This window comes from Streptopelia decaocto, assembly GCF_964273445.1.
Source record: "Streptopelia decaocto genome assembly, chromosome: 18".
In the NCBI taxonomy this organism is placed as follows: Eukaryota; Metazoa; Chordata; class Aves; order Columbiformes; family Columbidae; genus Streptopelia; species Streptopelia decaocto.
The window spans coordinates 4,278,934-4,298,213 of NC_138673.1; the positions used below are offsets into that span (position 1 = coordinate 4,278,934).

Below are 19,280 nucleotides of genomic sequence, written 5' to 3' on the forward strand. Positions count from 1 at the left end.
AACGGGCGCGCTGCCGGCGCCCATTGGCTCCGCGCAGGCGCACGCGCGTGGCGGAAGCGGAAGCGGCGCCGGGGGGGGGCGCTAAGATGGCGTACCAGACCTTCCGGCAGGAGTACCTGCAGGTGCCGCCCGTTACGCGGGCCTACACCACGGCCTGTGTCCTCACCACCGCCGCCGTGGTGAGTGCGGCCCCGGCCGCGCTGCCCCCGCCCAGACACTCCCGCCGGGGGCCCGGCCCGTGGGCGGGGGCGGTGGGGCCTGGCAGAGCTGGCAGGACGTGAGGAGATGTGGGGAGAGGAGCGGGAGGGGGTGGGCTCGGGAGGGGATGACCGCGGGCCCGCCCCAGGGCCAGGTCTCTTCCACTCAGGGCCCGGAGCGCTGGGATCCCCGGAGAGCAGCCGCTCCAGCCCCTGCCGGCTGCCCGGCTGGAAGGGGCAAAGCACAATTAAGTAATCGTCTCTACAGCCCCATTATCGCTGTTATCAAGGTTCGCTTGTGTTTGAGAGCCCAGAGTGCTGACTGAGTGCTGCCCTTTTTGTCACAAAGGGGCTGTTTAGTTGGGCACATATATCTATTTCTTGCTGTACTGATTGCATCCACTATTCTCTTTTTCAGCAATTAGAGCTAATCACACCCTTTCAGCTGTATTTCAACCCTGAATTAATATTTAAGCACTTTCAAGTAAGTGTTTTCTGGAGCATGGGAAGCTTTTAAATACGCCATTGAGTTTGCAAGTGCTTGTCTTCTCAGAATTGAGTGACGCAAATGACTGTGACTTTTAACGTTGAAGTTACATTTTAAAGAAACTATAAAGTTAGAGTGCCAATCATATTGTAATCATTACAACTTAAAAGAGTGAATCCTGTTGGTAACTGGGAGCTGTTTTGATGGAGAAGTCACTTGAAGTTCTGGGTTGTGATCTAGATTAGGTTCTGGCTCACTTGGGGGTTCTAGACTGGGCTCCAGAGTTGACTTGTGGTTCTGGAGAGGGATTGTGTTCTGAGAGGGGGTGGTCCTAGATTCTAGTAATGGGCAAAAATTGAGCTCCACTGAGACCAATTGCCAGTCAAGAATTCTGGTTTGATTATTTGTTATTTATTATTTCTTCCCAGTGTACTTAGAATTGCATTCAAAATTAATAATATGATAATCATTCTGCAAAATACCTTTCGGGCTCTGTCAAGTCCTGTCAGTCTTTTTCAGGCTCTGTCAGGCTCCTTGGACCCCGTGGGGCCCTGTCCTGCCATGTCAGGCTCTGTAAGAAGATTTTGTATATAATGGCTGTTACTTTTATTTCTGGCCTGCTGGCTTTATTCCAGCATCCAGGCTTGTGCAACTCTGTAATAAACAACATCTCACCCCAGAGTGCTACAATTTGCTGTGTTTTGTTTTGATTTTTTTTTTCACACAGGGTAACAGAGCTCTGGTTTTGGAACAAGAACTGTATCTTAGTATAGGTCTTAAATTCATTACCTGTAGAGGACATTGAGTTACATTGTTACTTGCTTTTCTGTTTAGGCAATAAAAATAAACTGTCATGTTTAAAGTCCTTGATTTGTCTTATTTGCAGGTATGGAGGTTAATCACAAACTACTTATTCTTTGGACCAGTTGGCTTTAATTTTTTATTTAACATGATCTTTTTGTATCCTTTATCAAGTTTTTTTTCTTTCCTTGAAAAACAGAGCTCCAGAGTATAGACATGTTGCTATATGTTGCATATAGGCAAAGGTTCCATTCTGTTCTGCTGGGAAGTTCCTGGGAGTTTATCAATGCAAATTCCCCTGATGTCATGAAGGGACATCAGTGGGATTTCTGTCCTAAATTATCAAAACATTTGCCATTTATTTTTGTGGTGTTAAGACATTGTTGTACAAGCCTCATCCTTCAGGTTGGTTCTGACGTGCCGGAGAAAGTTCCAAGTAATATATTTTGCTTCTGGGTCACCCTGTCAGCTGAGACACCCAAAAAGACCCAATTGATTAAGGTAATGGATACAAAATTTACATCTAAGTTTTTCTGTAATTGAAATTTGTCTGCTTTAAACTTCTTTGCAATTGAATTTTCCTGACCTGCGACTTCAGATATCGTTACTGCCGCATGCTTGAAGAAGGCTCTTTCCGAGGTCGGACGGCAGATTTTGTATTTATGTTCCTTTTTGGAGGACTTTTAATGACTGTATCCTTTTTGTGTTCCAAACTGCTTTAGCAAAGCTAAAGATACATGAATGAGAACTGAAACCGTGATGTTACGTTTATCTTAATTCTTAGGTGATAGAATATTTTGGTTTTAGTACGAGGAGTAATGGTGTGTGTTGAAGTAGTTTTGGATGCTTTGTGACTGTTGCTGTTCAATCCTGGGCTGTTTGTTCAGGCTTTTTACTGCTTGACAGGATTATGGAAATGAGATTAGTGGATAAAATGGGACTGCCCTGGTGTGTAATCGAGCTCAGGCTGTCTAAGAGAAATGCTGTTGTTTCAGTGTTTTCATGCTAAATTATACTTTAAAGGGATTTTTCAGGCTGCAGGTACCCTGAACGCTGCTGTAAGTGTTGAATTTGTTCAACGATAGGTTTAAATTTACTTGAACATGAGAAAGTAGAGATAAAAATTGTGTGGAAAATGTAGGATTAAGGCCAAGCTGTCAAATTCTTCTCATGCTTGACCTCACAACAGTTATTTGGTGAACTATTTTCTTTGACTGTCACAGCTTTTTGGCCTGTTTGTGAACTTGGTTTTCTTGGGTCAGGCGTTCACAATAATGCTGGTGTATGTGTGGAGCCGCAGGAACCCCTACGTCCGTATGAACTTTTTTGGTCTCCTCATCTTTCAAGCCCCGTTTCTACCCTGGGTGCTGATGGGCTTTTCGCTGCTTTTGGGGAACTCCATCATCGTGGATCTCCTGGGTAAGCAACTGCAAGAATCACGAGGTTCTTTTCCTGCCAGTGTTCTACGTGAAACACAAGATGTGGAAAAATCCAGAGGCTAAGTGCCTTTTATGTTGAATTAGTTCATTCAGTATATTTATACCAGGCTGTTCTGATTTCTAAACCCTGTAGCACGTTTTGTACAGTAAAAAGGATGGAAAGAGCTTCTGCTGCTTGGACTTTTTATTGCTTGGAATCAGCCCGGGCACATAATCTGGTTGTGGGCATCAGACTATTGAAGTAAAATACCTTACGTTAGGATATTTTGAACTCTAATAAGGGCATAACATTGGTATGTTTAATGATGATAATCAGTTTTACTTGTATTGTGTCTTCTAGTGTTAAGGCTTTCATCTGATGTCAGCATGCTTCATGGGTTTTTGTATTTCTATGTCTCTTATTGTATTTTCTGTGAAAGAATCAACGTGTGTTTGATTTGGTTTTGATGATTTTTTTTCTGAAAATTCTAGTGAAGCAATTGAAAGCTGTATTATAAAGGAGAAAAACTGAAAAATCACCATTTGACTTTTCTTTACACACTAGGCATTGCTGTTGGACATATATATTTTTTCTTAGAGGATGTCTTTCCCAACCAGCCTGGTGGCGGAAGGCTTCTGAGAACACCTTCTGTCCTGTGAGTATTGGCATCCGATCTGGAACAGATGTAGAAAAAGTACTTGTGAGGAAAAGTCTTTATAATTCAGTCACAGTGACCTCTGGTAAATCAGGCAGCTTGAGACCAAATTGTGGTGCTCTGTGAGACTCTTAGAATTGTCTAAAGCTGAACTGACTCTCTTTTTTGTTTTGTTTTATTTTAACTGGCCTCCAGAAGCCTGGGTAATGAAAATGTCATCTTCAGACCTATGCTTAACTTAATTGATGGGTTGTACCTATTTGATTGGACAAGTATCTCACACTGACACATTATTTTTGTTCAGCAATGTGCTGTTTCAGTAACTCCCTTCCTCTGGAAACAAAGTGTCAGCTGCCTTCAGGCTGCCATTTAAATCCTCTTACCTGTCTGTATTTGGAAGGCTGCTTGTGATTCTTGTCTGGGTGTAAATTTCTGGATTTTTTTTGCAGATACTTTAATTTTCTGTTATGTGTTATCTGTAGACCTGTAATACCCTTGGTATTTTCTTTTTTCCTGTTCTGAAAAGTTCTCTGAAATGTCCTGGCATTCTGGTGAGGAGTACTAAAGGGGTTACCCTTTAGCTATTCTAAGAACTGTCTTGTTAAACACACTTTTAATTAAGACATTTTGGCTACAATAGCTCGTATGCAGCCTGTGATTTTTTTGTTTGCTGATTTGAAAGAATCTACTATATTTTTGTTTGTGGATCAAAAAAATCTACAGAGATAGAACCTCTAAAACTGGTTTAGAGAGAGTGATAAAATAACCTACAGGGTTAAGCATAATTTTTGTAATAAATAGGAAACTAAAGCTTCTAATGTTATCCCAAATGCAGATCTCAAGTCTGCCTTTCACTGCCTGCGAGATGGAGACCATACTGCCTGTATTCGACTCTTACTTCGTCCCCATCTCAAAATATGAAGAGTTTTTCAGTATCCCACTCATTGTTAGCTCCCTTGTCCTGTCCTAGGAGAACATGCTAGCTGTAGGAAATTCTGCTTACACTGGAGGTGGAATTTTAACTTCCAGCTGAATCTTGTCAGTCTGGGTTGATGTAGGCACATAATTCTTCCAGATGGCTCCTGGTTGAACAGCACATGTGACTTGGGTATAAATCACTGCTGTTGAGGGAGCGTGCTGTACATGGGCAGAATTTGAGCAGTCTCTGTCTCATTGTGAAACATGCTTTCTAAAATTTAAAAAATATATATATATATTTTGTTTTTCAGGAAAGCAATATTTGATACCCCGGAGGATGATCCTAATTACAATCCCTTGCCAGAAGAGCGACCGGGTGGATTTGCCTGGGGAGAGGGTCAGCGCCTCGGAGGGTAACGAGTGTCTGTGCCAAAACCCAGCGCCAACTGGGAGAGCCTGACCTGAGTGAAGTTCCACACTGGGGACTCTCTGCTTCCCCATTGCAGAAAGGACACTTGTTGACAGCTCTATGGGTTTGGATACAAGCACTTTATGAAATCGCAGTCTAATCCAAGACACTTCCAGGTTACCGGTGTCTTTCCCAGTAAGGGAATTTATTGTGCTGGTAATGAAAATATTGATCCAGTGGAGCCAAAATAACTAAAACTGGAAACAATTTCCTGTCAACTACAGTTAACAAGACCATGCATACTTGTTTAAAGTGATTTATAAAGCTTTTTTTTTTTTTTTTTTCCAAGTATTTGATACAGGAAACTATACAGGAAACTTTACAGGGGACAAAACCAACCTTTTGGTTTTAATTATTTTTTTTTATTCTTGGATAAAACAACTACAAGATGGTTGAACATGTGAGTCCCTATTTCAATGGCAAAATGTTTTTTAATCTGAGATGCTATTGTCTCCAGTCTTGTTTGAATTGTAAGAAATGCAACACGTTGCATAATGCAGACTCTGCATTTTGCCTGTTAGGTTTTGGGAATGCGCCTGTGTGTGGGTATATTTGCAGGCTGAGACTACACTTTGATGGCTTTTCCCCCAAAGACTGGGTGTTCAGATGACCAGGTTTGAATCTTGCTGAAGGTTTGAATTTGTCTAAATAGGTAGCTCTAAAAAATCTACCCCCACAAACACTTTTAATGGTTATCAAGTGGCTTGGAGTCCTGGGGAAAAAAACTTGTCTGGAGTCAGAACTGCTCCAATATCTCAGATGATGAGTTGAATAAAATGTCTCATGGATCCTTTTTTGTTAATCTTTTCTATAATCCTGTAGTCTTGAGACAGCTGGTGAAAAAGCAGAGGTTGGAAAAAGCAAGTCCCAGAAAAGATGGCATTAATGCAAGCTTTGCCCACCGGTGTGTCTCAGAACTGCTAGGAAATATAAACATCTAAGGAGCCACACAGGGTATTCGGAGCCCAGTTCAACTCGTTGCTTTCTGTCAGTCTCGATGCTATGGATTATTCTAGGTAACAATTATATTGTAATAGGTAAAAAGAGATATAGTTGAAACTCCACGTTCCTCTTAAATTTGGGAGGATAGGCTTACCCTTCACACATGTGGTTGTCTTGTTTAGGCTCAGATTTTGCTGTTCTTAAACTGGCTATGGGTTTTTAACTTGTTTGTAGTCCAGGAGATGAATGTGTTGGGATCTCCTGGGGTGATGCTTAGGCCACAAGCAGCGCATTAGATTCTGATAAACAAAACTGGTGACTCCACTTGTATCTGTATTTTGTCTGTTAATGGTTATGAATTAAGGGAGATTTTTTTTTTTTTCAAAAATATTATAAATACTGCTCTCTAAGAGTACTAAAAATGTTTTGGGCAACGTTGCTCCAGGATAGCTTTTGAGACAGGAATTGGATCAAAACCTTTTTGTAGTTCAGTATTTAAGAGCCTCTTTAGCAGTTCACTGGTGGGACGTTGTGGGGTGGAGATGAAGGTTAGTGCCAGCCCTGCGGCTGGGATAAAACCTGTTCTAATCCGGAGTCCTGTGGCTGGGGGCAGGTGACGTTCCCCTTCCAGGGGACAATCTCTTGTCCTTATACAGTCATGCTCGTCTGTCCTCGCTCTTCCAAAGCTGCTTTCCTCACACATTTCCTTCTGAGCATATGGGCATATGGAGCATATGAGATTGTACTTGCTTCTTTACTGAATAATACCCCAGTATCTGTCTCTGGGAAGAACTTTGAAGTGTTGCTGACTTGTGCTACAGGACAAAACTGAATGTTACTAGCAGATTACTGCCTAACATGTTGTTTAATGACCCTCTTGGGCAGCCTGTCCCACAAAGAAGTGTGTTTAAATGCCAAAGTCCCCTTTGGAGAGTGTCTGTCAGCCGTGTGTGATGCCAGAGAGTGTTTGTGCTGATGGATCATAGACTGGAATGAGGGGGATCTTGAACCTGCCTGTCTCGGGTGTTACCTGTGGGTCAGCTCTGCCCTTCTTGGCTGACTTCAGCATATGTTTCGGTTCTGGGGGTTTTCCTGCGGGGAGCCCGGGTTGTGCCGAGGTCCCGTTGTCCCCGGTGGGTGGTTGGTGATGCCCCAAACGTGGGGCCGGGTGCCATCACGGGACTGCATCTCCCATAATGCCCCGCGTCGCGTCACGTGGCTGTGACGGCGGCGTGCTGACGCCATCGAGGCGCAGCCGTCGCCAGGGTGACAGTGTGGCCCGGAGCGGCGCAGCGCGGCCATGCCGGCCGGCGGGGACGGACCCCCCGCCAAGCGGCCCAAGGTGGCGGCGCCGCCGCCCCCCCGCCCCGCCGCTCACCCCTCGTCCTCCGCTCAGCCCTCCTCCCCCGCGCCCCGCCGCCACCCGCCGCCCGTCGACTCGCAGCGCCGCGCCCTGCCCATCTTCCAGGCGCGGGGGCCGCTGCTGAGCCAGCTCCGGGGCCTGGACAGCGCCGTCCTCATCGGTGAGTGCGGGAGCCCGGCCGCGGGTTCCCTCAGGCACTTCGGCGAGGGGTGTCCCCAGCGCGGGTCAGGGCCGGTCCTGCCGGGCGGCGGGGGGCGGTGCGGCCTGTGAGAAGTGGGTTTGGGTGTAAATCCGAAATGTGGTAAATTAGTCATATTTTTATTCTCCAACTGTACTAGAGAGAGTTCAGAGGAGAGTGATGAAGCTGGGGAAGGGGCTGGAGAGTAGTGTGCTGGGGAGCGGCTGATGGACCTGGGGGTTCAGCTGGAGAACAGGAGATGTGGGGAGACCTGATCTCTGAACTGCCTGAAAGGATCTTGGAGCCGGGGGGGTCGGGCTCTGCTCCCAAGGAACATGTGCCAGGAGCAGAGGAAACGGCCTCAAGTTGCACCAGGGAAGATTCAAATGAGATATTAGGAAAAAATTCTTCCTGGCAAGAGTTGTCGGGCATTGGAACAGGCTGCCCAGGGCAGTGGTGGAGGGGTTTAAAAGGCATTGAGACAACATAGCTTAGTGCTAGAGTTAGGTTAGGTTATGGTTGGACTCAATGATCCCGAGGGCCTGTGCTTTTTGTGTGGATGTTGTGGTGCTGATGGCAGCTTTTGCTGACTGTCGCCTTTGGTAGAGGGGTGTACACAGAGTTTGTGCTGGAAATACACCTGGGGGAGACAGGACAGTGTTGGTTATGTTGCAATAGTGCTGTGTGGAGGGAGAAGACGTTCACCAGAGGCTGAAGGGACCATCTCTGGGTTCAGGAAGGCACAGAGCAAGTCTTGCTGGTTTGTCAGTGCCCTGAGCGTTCCTCTAAAAGAGTCTCAAACCGTAACTTGGTACTTGCTGTTGTGAGGAAAGCTTTGCTTTGGTTTCCCTACAGCTTTTCTTTAAAACTTGGTAGTGTGTGGTGTAGACAAGGCACAAAACCAAACCAGCATCTATTCCTTGCTCAGCATGATTATCTCCTTATGTTGGCTGTGTTATACAACAAATGCTTCATATCCAGACAGACTGGAATATGTTTCTAAACCAGAATATGGCTGGAGAGAATCTGGGTGAAATGAGTTTTATTGAGGAGTGCTCTAGTGACTAGAGCAGGGCGTCTGGGTTCGCTCCCTGGCCTGCCGCTGCTTTACCATGTGACTTTGGGCAAATTGGCCACCCTCTTCCTGTCTTCAGCCTCCTCATCCTGAAATATGACTAAATTAACATAGAAAAATGAGTTGGGACTTTTCATTTGAAGATGCTAAAAAAGTGAAAAACTCTGTTCCTTTGTTCTTTAGGAGAAACGGGCTCGGGGAAGACCACTCAGCTCCCGCAGTACCTTTACGAAGCAGGAATTGGCCGCCAGGGCATCATCGCTGTGACTCAGCCTCGCAGAGTAGCAGCTATATCCTTAGCTACCAGAGTCTCGGATGAGAAGAAGACGGAGCTGGGGAAACTGGTATGTTGCTTTACAAAGTTGGTTTGGTACTGCAGTGCCAATGGGACTGTATTGGGGCTTAATGGGTAAGATAAAAAAGAGCCATGGGGTAGCAGGTAATCTTCATGTAATAATATGCCTGAATGGAAAAAAATAGCTGTTTATCTGCTTCTGTGGCTCAAGGGGGTTTATGTTTGACTCTGTCGTGTTTTACTTCTTGATTATTGTCTCTGTTCCTCCTTTTGAAAAAATACTGGTTAATGAATAAAAAAAAATTGCACTCCCTTCCATTGCTCCCTGTGTCAAGAGTCACTGTCAAGAGGAGCAGAGTGCTGAATCTGTGCAGATCCGTGAATCTGTGGGAGAAAAGTGGAGGAGAAAGACTTCTACATAAAGTCTTCAGAGAGCATGCGGTGCTTTCTAGCAGGGAAGAAAGGAAAGGAAACCTAGAGCATTTATAGAATACTTCTAGTTGGGAAGAAGCTAATTAGTATACAATATTGGGAGCTTCCTTTAGGTGAATTATTAGATTTGCAAGACTAACTGCTCACAGACTGCAAATACACCTTTATGCTTTCCGGAGTTTCCCCTGAGATCTAGTTGGCTCTCACTGATACATTGGCCAGAGTGCTTTGTAGTAGCTTTGTGCTTGTGCTTTCTGAAATGATTTATCTCGTAGGTTGGCTATACTGTACGCTTCGACGATCTCACATCTGATGAAACTAGAATCAAGTTTCTGACAGATGGAATGCTGCTTCGAGAAGCTATTGGGGACCCGATGCTGCGGAAGTACAGTGTTGTTATCCTGGATGAAGCCCATGAGAGGACAATCCATACTGATGTACTCTTTGGAGTGGTGAAAGCTGCACAAAAGAAACGAAAGGAACTGGGCAAACTGCCACTGAAAGTACGTGCATGTTGGATGGCAGTGAGGGGCAGGGCTGGGGCTTGGACCCTGATGGCTATGAGTGCCTCCTGGGGTTTTTCAAAGTGTTTGAAATTTCAGCCGTTTCTGTTCCTAAAAAGCCTCTTTAAATCTGAATAGACAAGGGTGGCCAGCTTATGTGTAGGCCTGATTTAACTCATCTGAACAATGTATCTGGTCAGCTCCTTGCTGCCTTTTTCCCAAGAGCTTAGTGGTTGTTAGTTATAGACTAGGCACGTTTGGAGAGATTTTGTTACTGTTGCTGAGAGCACCCTGGATACAGGAGCTGTTTGTCTGACATGTCAGCTGTACGATGTGAACACGTATGTGAGTGCACGAGGGAGTGTGTGAGTGCATGTTGGTTTGGGTGGGGAAGGCACATAGTGGGACTGGCAGGTCCTAGCACAGCCTTGTTCAATAGACTGTTGTGCAGCCTGGCTTTGTGGACACTCAGCTCTCTTTATTAAATGGCAGAAAAGAATTTTAACGCATCTTCACTCATTTTATCATACCAACACATTACACTTGTGTGAGACCGAAGCTGATGGCTTTAACAAGGAAAAATCACTCTCTTCTGTCTCAAACTCTGTGTGCTTTTTGCTGTTCTGAGCCTATATCTCAGTCTCAGGAAGCTTGACTTGTGGCTAGTCCTGACTGGTATGTGTCCTGCGGGGTCTAAACTTCAGTGCTAACCTCTCTTATTCTCACATTGAAGGTGATCGTCATGTCGGCTACAATGGACGTTGACCAGTTCTCCCAGTACTTCAACAGAGCTCCTGTTCTCTATTTAGAAGGCAGGCAGCACCCCATTCAGATCTTTTACACCAAACAGCCTCAGAGCGATTACCTCCACGCAGCTCTGGTGTCAGTCTTCCAAATTCACCAGGTATGGCAGTCCCATCAGGTTTGTGTCTCCCTGGGGCCGTGGGTTGTTGGTCAAGGGGACTCCTAGGTTGCTGTAGCAGAAGAGGTGATGTGAGACGTCCCTGAGGCGCTCATTGCATCCTTCAGGAAAAACAGATCGTTGGGAAGCTTGCTGGGTTAGTGAGTTGGATTGGCTCACAGGAAGGGGTTGGCAAAGGCCGGTGTTATTCCCGAAGTGCAAAGACAGGTTGGAAGTGGTCAACTGTACAGAGCCTGGGCTTGCGGGGGGAAATCCAGGCATAAGCTGACAGTAGCAGGAAGCTGATTCTAACCTACTGTTGAAGTGTGATCGCAGAGCAAACAGAAATGTATTAAAATAACAGCTCATAAGCATTTTGTGACTGAATGTTTGAATGCAAAACTGCCAGATGGTTACACTGCATTTAATGCTCTGAAGGTGCTACTGCTGTTAGGATTTTGGGACTTGCACATCAAGGCTGGAATTGAAAGGAGACCACTAAGCAAAGCTCTCTGATGTCAGTTCCTACCTAATACCAAAATGCTCCTCTCACCTGAGTTTTCTGTGTGTACTGGCTCGTACCTGGGTGCTTGCTGGCTCTCTTGTTTGCATGTCCTGGGCAGTTATTTAACAAAATAACCACGTGAATTTAAATGATTCATCTATCCTGTTAAAACTTAATCCTGTAAAATATGGTTTATTCTTCCCCTCTAGTGAGTCCTTTGGGACCTTCAGGCTGTTGCCCACCGTGCATAGCATCTGTGTCTTCACTGCCAGGACATCTCAGAAGATTTCCTGTCACTACAATCTCAGTTCTCCCTCCCTATCCAAACCATCTTAACTTCTCCCTCACTTTTTCCTCTGGCTCCAGGAAGCACCCGCTTCTCAGGACATCCTGGTGTTTCTGACCGGTCAGGAAGAGATTGAAGCAATGACCAAAACCTGTCGAGACATTGCTAAGCATCTCCCTGATGGCTGCCCACAGATGGTGGTGATGCCTCTTTACGCTTCTCTGCCCTACTCTCAACAACTCCGTGTCTTTCAGGCTGCACCCAAGGTCAGGCAATACGATGGGTAAACAGGATGAGTTAGTTTGCTTGCATGAGTTTTTGTAAGAAGCATGTGGAATTTAAGGGGTTAAAGTAGTCTTTACTGATAATAAGTAAATAATGTCCACTGACTTTAGGCTGATTGGTTCCAATGTGATATAAGATGATGCAACTGTGATGGTATTGACAGATAACATACAGTAAGCCATCTGGGGTCATTAAAAGAAGGAAGGATTAGGGCAGAGGAACTGAAACTTGCCCATTTCGTAGGAATTTTATGTCCATATCACAAAAAAACTAGCAGTTAATGGGCCAAATACTAAAAAAGCTAAAAACCTGGGCATATTTGGCAGGCCCATAAGAAAAGGAAATGGTGCTGCCTCAGGCCCTTTTGTAGCTGTTCAGCAGATAAATTAGAATTCAGGTCATGTGCCAGAAATGAAACCAAAATGGTTTAAAGCTGTATTAATGACAGCTGTCCTGGGTGATGTATTTTGTTGCAAGAAGTGTAAACAAAGGTTTTAGGAACTGATTAGGAACTAGAGATGATCTTAATTTACAGCAGCTGGCATAGCAAGTGTGGTGTGTGGTCATAACATGCTGCAGTGATATGTAGCCTTGGCTCATACTGGCCAAAATCAGCAGCGTTTCTTTGTTGCAGCTAATTTAAGGTGGCTTTTGACTGGCTTTATTTTGCTTTTTCTTCCAGGGCTGTCGCAAGGTGATCCTGTCCACCAACATTGCAGAAACCTCCATCACCATTCCAGGAATAAAATACGTTATAGACACCGGCATGGTCAAAGCAAAGAAGTACAGCCCTGGTGAGGAATTCTAAGGAGCGATGCGGAGACTGTTTTCAGTTTTGTAGAAGTTGTTTGAGGCAATGAGGCTCACTGGCAGCTGATTTAAAAAACTCTCTGCACTGTCTAAATTAATGTCCTAGGTTTTAAGTGAGGGGTTTTGATTGTTTTTATTGCTTATTAGCAATGCAGAGGTAAAAGTCTGTCGAATGAATCTTCTCTTCATGGATACAGTCCATGATAATTACCTTTGCTTGAGAGTGCTAAACCAAGTGAAATCTGAGCAGTATTTGGGTGGCAAACCCTGGGATTTTTTGTTGTTAATCCTATGAAGTTATGTTTTTCAAAGCTGTGTGTTACACAGACATAGACTGAAGCGATGCTTTTCCATACGTAGAAACTGGTCTGGAAGTGCTGGCAGTCCAGCGGGTGTCAAAGGCGCAGGCTTGGCAGCGCACAGGGAGAGCGGGGCGAGAGGACAGTGGGCTCTGTTACCGGCTCTACACAGAGGATGAGTTTGAGAAGTTTGACAAAATGACAATACCTGAGATACAGAGGTGGGTACAGAATCCTGATACCATCATACTTCTTGCCACACCTCTTTCTTGTGCTGTGACAGATGGAGCTGTGTAAAGAACTGAACAACAAAACTGGATCTAGGGTCTGACTTTTAAGAAAAATGAGCTGTGGAGATGTTTAAACAGAAAAACTAGGAAGCATTTGCTCAGGGTGGTCAGTTGAGCTCTAAGTCTCCATGCACACATGGGCAATAGTCCTCTTGACTTTCCTCCAAATCTTGGACTGGTCTCCTACCTTTCCTGGTTTAGGAAGTGAGGCTTCACCAGCCTGCATTGGAATAGTCTCTGTCAAGTTGCAGCACAGATCTGAGCAGTCTAGCTCAGCTTATAAGCCAATAAAAGAGAAAAAATATTTTTTTAAAAAAGGAAGAGAACCATCTCATTGTTTTTTCTGTCTATACAGGTGTAACCTGGCCAGCGTGATGCTTCAGCTCCTGGCCCTGAAAGTTCCCAATGTGCTCAACTTTGACTTCATGTCCAAACCATCTCCAGGTAAGTGGATACAAAGGCAGCTTTGGAAAAAAATGAGAAATGAGTTACTGAGGAATTGCTTAAAAATCAGGTCTTCAGGCCAGCCTGAGAAGATAAAACATGAAAGGCCAGCTGTGAAAGGGGAGCTGCCTCTCTCCGTTGCATCTTCTGGTGCTCCAGAAATCTCAAATTCACGCACCGCTCATTTCTTTGGTTCAGTGTCATGAGAGCAGCTGCAGTTACAGCAGAGAGCTGGGGAGTTCAGCTCCCAAGCAAAGCAGGGAGCAGTTCTGGGTCTTCTTCCAAGAAAAGCGGAATCTCGTCGCTTCTGCTCTCAGCTGGAGATGGCAGCTTGAATTTTACCTCTGGTTTTGCTACCTAAATTGGAAAAGATGTTGTACTGGATAGAGGGGGATAAGCCATGGTTTGCGGCACTAATTTTTCTAAACAGAAAGTACTTTTCCCTCTGGCCAGGGAAAAGAGGTAGTGATGGCACCACAGAACTGTCACATCCCTGCCAGTGCCAGCCAGGAAACCTCACAGCCTGAACATCCTTGTTTTGACAGATGCTATTCAAGCAGCGATTGATCAGCTGGACCTGCTGGGAGCTGTGGAACGAAAGGGAGATCAGCTTGTCCTAACCCCCCTGGGAAAGAAGATGGCAGCCTTTCCACTGGAACCAAAGTTCTCTAAAGTAAAAATGGCAGCAAAATTAACTGATCTTTATCTCTTGTGCTCTTCCCAGTACCACTGGCTTTTCTCTTTTAAACTCCTTAAACAAGGTCTGGAATTTGGGGTGACTGCAGCTGTACTGGTATATTTGCAATGCGCTAATGAAGCACAGCTTTATTTCTAGCAGTTTCCTTGTCATTTTTTGTTTAATTCAGGGAGATTTTTTAAAAGATAATTTCTTTCCTCTGACACCTCTGAAGCTGATTTCTGGGGTTGCTAGTAGCACTGTTTAGCAGTTTCATGAAGTGTCTGATGCTGTAGTGGATTTTAGTCACCATGTCTGTACTGTATATGAACTGGCCAGTCTCAGGAAAGAGCGTGACTGTTGCTGTTAAGGTGCTTGGTGGGCCCATAAGAGGATTTACAGTTGGCTCTAGGCCCAAATGTTTATGAAATTGTCCTAAACAAAGCTTGGTGAAGCTCCTGGGCTGACAGTGAGCAGGAAAATCTGCCCATCTGAAGTCGATCAAAAATCAGTTTTGTTCTGTGATTTGCAGACCATCCTCATGTCCTCCAAGTTCCACTGTACAGAAGAGATCCTGACCATCGTGTCACTGTTGTCGGTGGACAGTGTCCTCCACAACCCCCCTGCCCGGCGGGAGGAGGTGCAATCCGTCAGGAAGAAATTCATCTCCAGCGAGGGGGATCATCTGACCCTGCTCAGCATCTACAGGGCCTTCAGAAATGTCGGTGGCAACAAGGTAGGGTGCCAGTGCTGTCTGGGCTTCTGGTGGTGATGAGAAGCCTTTTCTGGCCTACAGCAGAGCGACATCTGCATCCTTCATGACTGATGCAATATGCATCCTTCCAAAGCAATGAGAAGAGAGGACTTACTCATCCTTTATAATTGGAGAAAGCTGTTTGAGTGCTGAAGGTTCCTCCAGAAAGCTGTAGCAAAACCTGTTATCCAAAGCTTTCTGAGGCCAGTTCTGTAATCAGAACCAGGGCTCTTCCTTCTCTGGTTCCAACTGAAAAGAGGAGGGAGTGGGAGAGTGTTGAGACTTGCTGATAAGTACCTAGACATGCTCAGTGGCAAAACACTGAGTATATTTACAAGTGGATTTTGATTTACCCTACTCTACAAACTCCTCAGTTTGATTTGTAGATTTGTGTGCCCCATTCCTTGCAGCATCTGTTGTTCTTGTGTTATTTGTTTTCACCACCTGTGGGGTAGCAAGTGCTGTTGCTCTGCTCTCAGTGACCTTGCAGTGCAATTCTGGTTGGGAAGAGAACAACAACAGGCTGTTTCTGAGCACTGTGGGAGGGAATGTAGGCAGAGGGGAGTAAGCGGGTAGAAATATGACAACGAAATGGGTTAGTGCCTTTTTTCTGAGAAAGATTGTGTGTTCGGAGGATTCTGCTTTTCATGGTATCCAAAGACTGTCATGCTTCTTGGGTGAAAAAACGGCCCCTTCTAACTCCCAGCATCTCTGCTGCAGGGATGGTGCAAAGAGAACTTTGTCAACAGCAGGAACATGATGCTTGTGTCAGATGTCAGAGCTCAGCTCCGGGACATTTGTGTAAAGGTAACTTGTGCCATACTGCATTTCAATGTTTCACCTGTTTGTATTTTTCGGTTTGTTCCCAAACTGATTTTGCTGTGCATCAAGTCCCAGGAGGGAGAAAATGTGCTTTTATTTTCAGTCTCTCTTGAATAGTCAGGTAAAATTCCTGACTCTGCAGCTGCTCAGTGACTTGAGGCAAAGAGCGAAGGGGACCTCTGGGAAGGCTTCTTGGGTAGAGGACGTTTTTTCCTGAGGGGTTTTGCTGCTCTAGTGTAGATGTGACCGTGCTGTGTGTGCCACTGCGCCATGTCAGCCTCGGCAGCCCGTGCTGGCTGTGTCCTTTGCAGATTTGGGTGTTCAGTTTAACAGCAGCTATTATATCAGCACTGCTCCTGCCAGTCATAGAGCACTGCAATTGCTGCTGAGTAGCTTGTGGTCTGTGTGTGTTACATGGGAGCCACCCTTTGGCACCCCTGTCCCATTGTGGATGCCAGCTGGCCAAAACCTTGCTCCTAGGAGAGTCTTGATGCATTCTGCAGCTCATCTTTTGTTTGCTAGTAGTCTGGATTAGCCTAACATCTACCTGAGCTGAATTCCTAGTGGTCCTTCCTTATTTCCTCTGCTAGCAGGATTTCTGACACCCAGTCTCAGAAGCCCACTGAAACGGGGCTGTGTTTCTCCGTGAGTGTGCACATACACGCTACTCACTTTTGTCTTTCTCGCTGCTGAACAGCTCTCGATGCCGATTGAGTCCTCCCGCTCAGACACGGGGAACATCCGCCGCTGCCTGGCTCACAGCCTCTTCATGAACGCGGCGGAGCTGCAGCCAGACGGCACCTACAGCACGGTGGACTCACACCAGACAGTGGCCATCCACCCCTCCTCCGTGCTCTTCCACTGCAAGCCTGCCTGCGTGGTTTACAACGGGCTGCTCCACACCAACAAGTGCTACATGCGGGACCTGTGCGTGGTGGATGCCGACTGGCTGTACGAGGCAGCGCCTGACTATTTCCGCAGGAAGCTCCGGACGGCCAAGAACTGACCTGTGTGTCTGCGATCAGGAGCTCCAGGGTTCTTAGGCTCACCCTAAAAGACTCTTTTTTTTGGTTTGTAATGACTGTACAGGAGCAGTAGAGCTTTGCCTTGAAAATAAGGTAAAAACCTTAGAGGAAAATGGCTTCTCCGTGAGAAACAGAACCTCACAAGTCTCCATGGCTTAGAACAATCACCCTTTTTAACAGTTAATCTGTAAAAAGGGAACACTGTATGTACTCTGCATACATGCGTATTTGCATGTGATGAATCTATACTGGGGGCGAAAGAGGAGTTGGCATCAGCTTCCAGTTTTTAATACTTACTGAAGTTTCCCAGGCTTGTATATGAAGAAACGAAATCCTAAGAGCTCTTCTGAGCAGACTTCGGATTTTTGATGATTGTGCTTGTATCCTTAGCAGGTTTTATTGGCAAAAGAAGTTTTAAATGTCTACATGCAGGGAAAAGTATGCCTTTTTTTACTGTTTCTAGGAGGGTGGTGCTACTGTCTTTTACCTCATCAAACGTCTTTCTGCCTGTGTGTCATTTGGGACAATCCAAAAGCCAGTGCTGGGATGTGCTGGCTTGGGCAGATCCTCACTGGCTGTGTCTGAACCTCAGGCTGACAGTGGTTCCTCAGTGAGGTTGTCCAGCTGCCCGCATGTTTGGAATCGTCTTTGTTCATCCTTTTTGCTGTTAGGATGTGGTGTTATTCCTCAGCAAACACTTCTGGTTTCCTGACTCTTGTCCATGCTTTGGAGTTTTCACAGCATCCACCACGGCTGATCAGGCCAACTTGAGGAAAAGTGGCAACAGGAAACATAATCATCTTTTAAAATACTGGAGTTAAGAAACTAGAGCTGCTCCAAATGGAAAACTTGTTAGTGGATTTATTCCATTACGACTGTGTTGGTGTGGGGAAAAATGTAAATTGTTTTTTAAAAGATATCCTAAGTACATCTAAAGTAACCTCTCTGGGAGAGGTAACTTCCCATTTCAACAGAGTCTGTTGACACAGCATATCAATTTATACAGATTTTTTGCGTGAGTTGAACTAAAGCAGGTTGTGGGTCTGAAAGGATGGGAGAGGAAGCTGTTCTGCACACGCAGAGTCATTGCACAATACAGTGACATTAGTTTATGCTGGTTGTGGTGGGATTTTCATCCTGTGACTAAAGTGCTGTTTAGTCTTTGTATCCTTCAAATAGCAACTTTAAAAATAAAAAGCTTATAATGTATTAACAGGGCAGCTCAGGGCTGCAGTCGTACCGGCTGTTGACAAACCCTTATTCCCTCCATTTGCTCAGGGAAAGCTCCTGGCTTTGCTCGTGATCACTGTTTTCTTTGCAATAATTTGTTCTTTCTGGTCACACGCATCACAGTTACACAACACATTGTAGGATGCCTTTTTGTTGGGCTCTGCTAATTGGTTTCTCTTGGAGAACTGGGGCAAATACCTTGTTTGTTTGTTTGACTGGCATGTCACTTGTGCTGATGTGCAAATCGCCGTCCCAAAGAGCAAACGGGGGTACCTGGTGTGTCTGGAACAGCCTCGTCTCTCAGCCTGTTCTGGGGAAGGTGATACTGAATGTCTGCAGGGTCGCAGTGGAAACAGACACACATCCCTGCGTCCTGCTCCTTTGCACTATTGTTTGGTGGTTTGGAAAAAAATACGAGGAGATAAAGTGGTGCACAGGCAAAACTTGCCATTTTTGTATGTATGACCAGCTGTGGGCTTGGATTGGCATTTCAGGAGTGTGCAGCTATTTCAGTTGTTCTCCCTGACTTGAATTGCAGGGAATTATCAGAGCGTTGTATCTATTTATTGGTTTTACTGCATCTGTAGAGGAAAATAGAGCATAAGCACATTTTATTTGGGCAGTCTAATTTAACAGGCTGTTTAAGGGAGGGAACGTATCTTTATTTAGAACTAATTTGTATTTTTTTTCAAAATAAAGAAATAATGGCAAAATTTGAAGTCCTGGGTGTTGTTTTGTGAAGCAGGAAAGCTGTGTGGATGGAAGAAATGGTCATAGGACATTCAGGAGTTCCAGTGTTTGCAGTTCTCGTGGGAATGTCGTCATTTGAAGCAGACTGGGGTGTCTGTGCAGATGTTAAAGACAAGATGTTAAGGTGGGTCAGTGAATCTTCTGTTCTGTTCCTCAGGAGAGGCCAATAGTGCCAACTTCTAGACAAAGGGAACACTTTACATGCGAGAACAAATTGCCTCGGTCAGTCTTTCCTATAAAATATATAATTGCTAAAGGAAAAAAGAAAAAAAAATCATTTTTTCTGAGTAAAAACATCGAGGTCTTGCTAGAAAGCTGACTGTTCTAACAAAGCGTGGGTGATGTACTGGGGTAAAGCTTCCACTGTGGACGGTGCTTTTCTTGCTGCAGTCAATAGGGAAGCACTACATGGTTTGGTTTGGTTTGGTTTTTCCACATCACTAAAGCTTCCTCTGTGCCTTTATCGGTG

At 45.2% G+C, this 19,280-nt stretch overlaps 2 protein-coding genes across 3 annotated transcripts; both read left to right on the plus strand.

The window, feature by feature from the left end:
- Positions 1-59: 59 nt before the first annotated feature.
- DERL2 (derlin 2) lies at positions 60-6,200 on the plus strand. Its single transcript, XM_082068206.1, has 7 exons — positions 60-179; positions 616-681; positions 1,571-1,644; positions 2,084-2,177; positions 2,709-2,904; positions 3,469-3,559; positions 4,789-6,200. Exons 1-7 carry the CDS (start codon positions 87-89, stop codon positions 4,892-4,894), a joined length of 720 nt encoding a protein of 239 aa, XP_081924332.1. The 5' UTR covers positions 60-86; the 3' UTR covers positions 4,895-6,200.
- Positions 6,201-7,149: 949 nt separating this feature from the next.
- On the plus strand, positions 7,150-18,768 carry DHX33 (DEAH-box helicase 33). Of its 2 annotated transcripts, XM_082068709.1 has the most exons (12): positions 7,150-7,411; positions 8,688-8,848; positions 9,507-9,734; positions 10,468-10,638; positions 11,507-11,692; positions 12,394-12,505; positions 12,882-13,041; positions 13,466-13,554; positions 14,100-14,227; positions 14,763-14,966; positions 15,705-15,791; positions 16,504-18,768. In XM_082068709.1, the coding sequence occupies exons 1-12, from the start codon at positions 7,189-7,191 to the stop codon at positions 16,810-16,812; spliced, it is 2,058 nt and encodes a 685-aa protein (XP_081924835.1). In that variant the 5' UTR covers positions 7,150-7,188; the 3' UTR covers positions 16,813-18,768. The 2 variants fall into 2 exon arrangements, with proteins under 2 accessions (XP_081924835.1, XP_081924836.1); XM_082068710.1 differs by lacking the exon at positions 15,705-15,791.
- Positions 18,769-19,280: the final 512 nt, after the last annotated feature.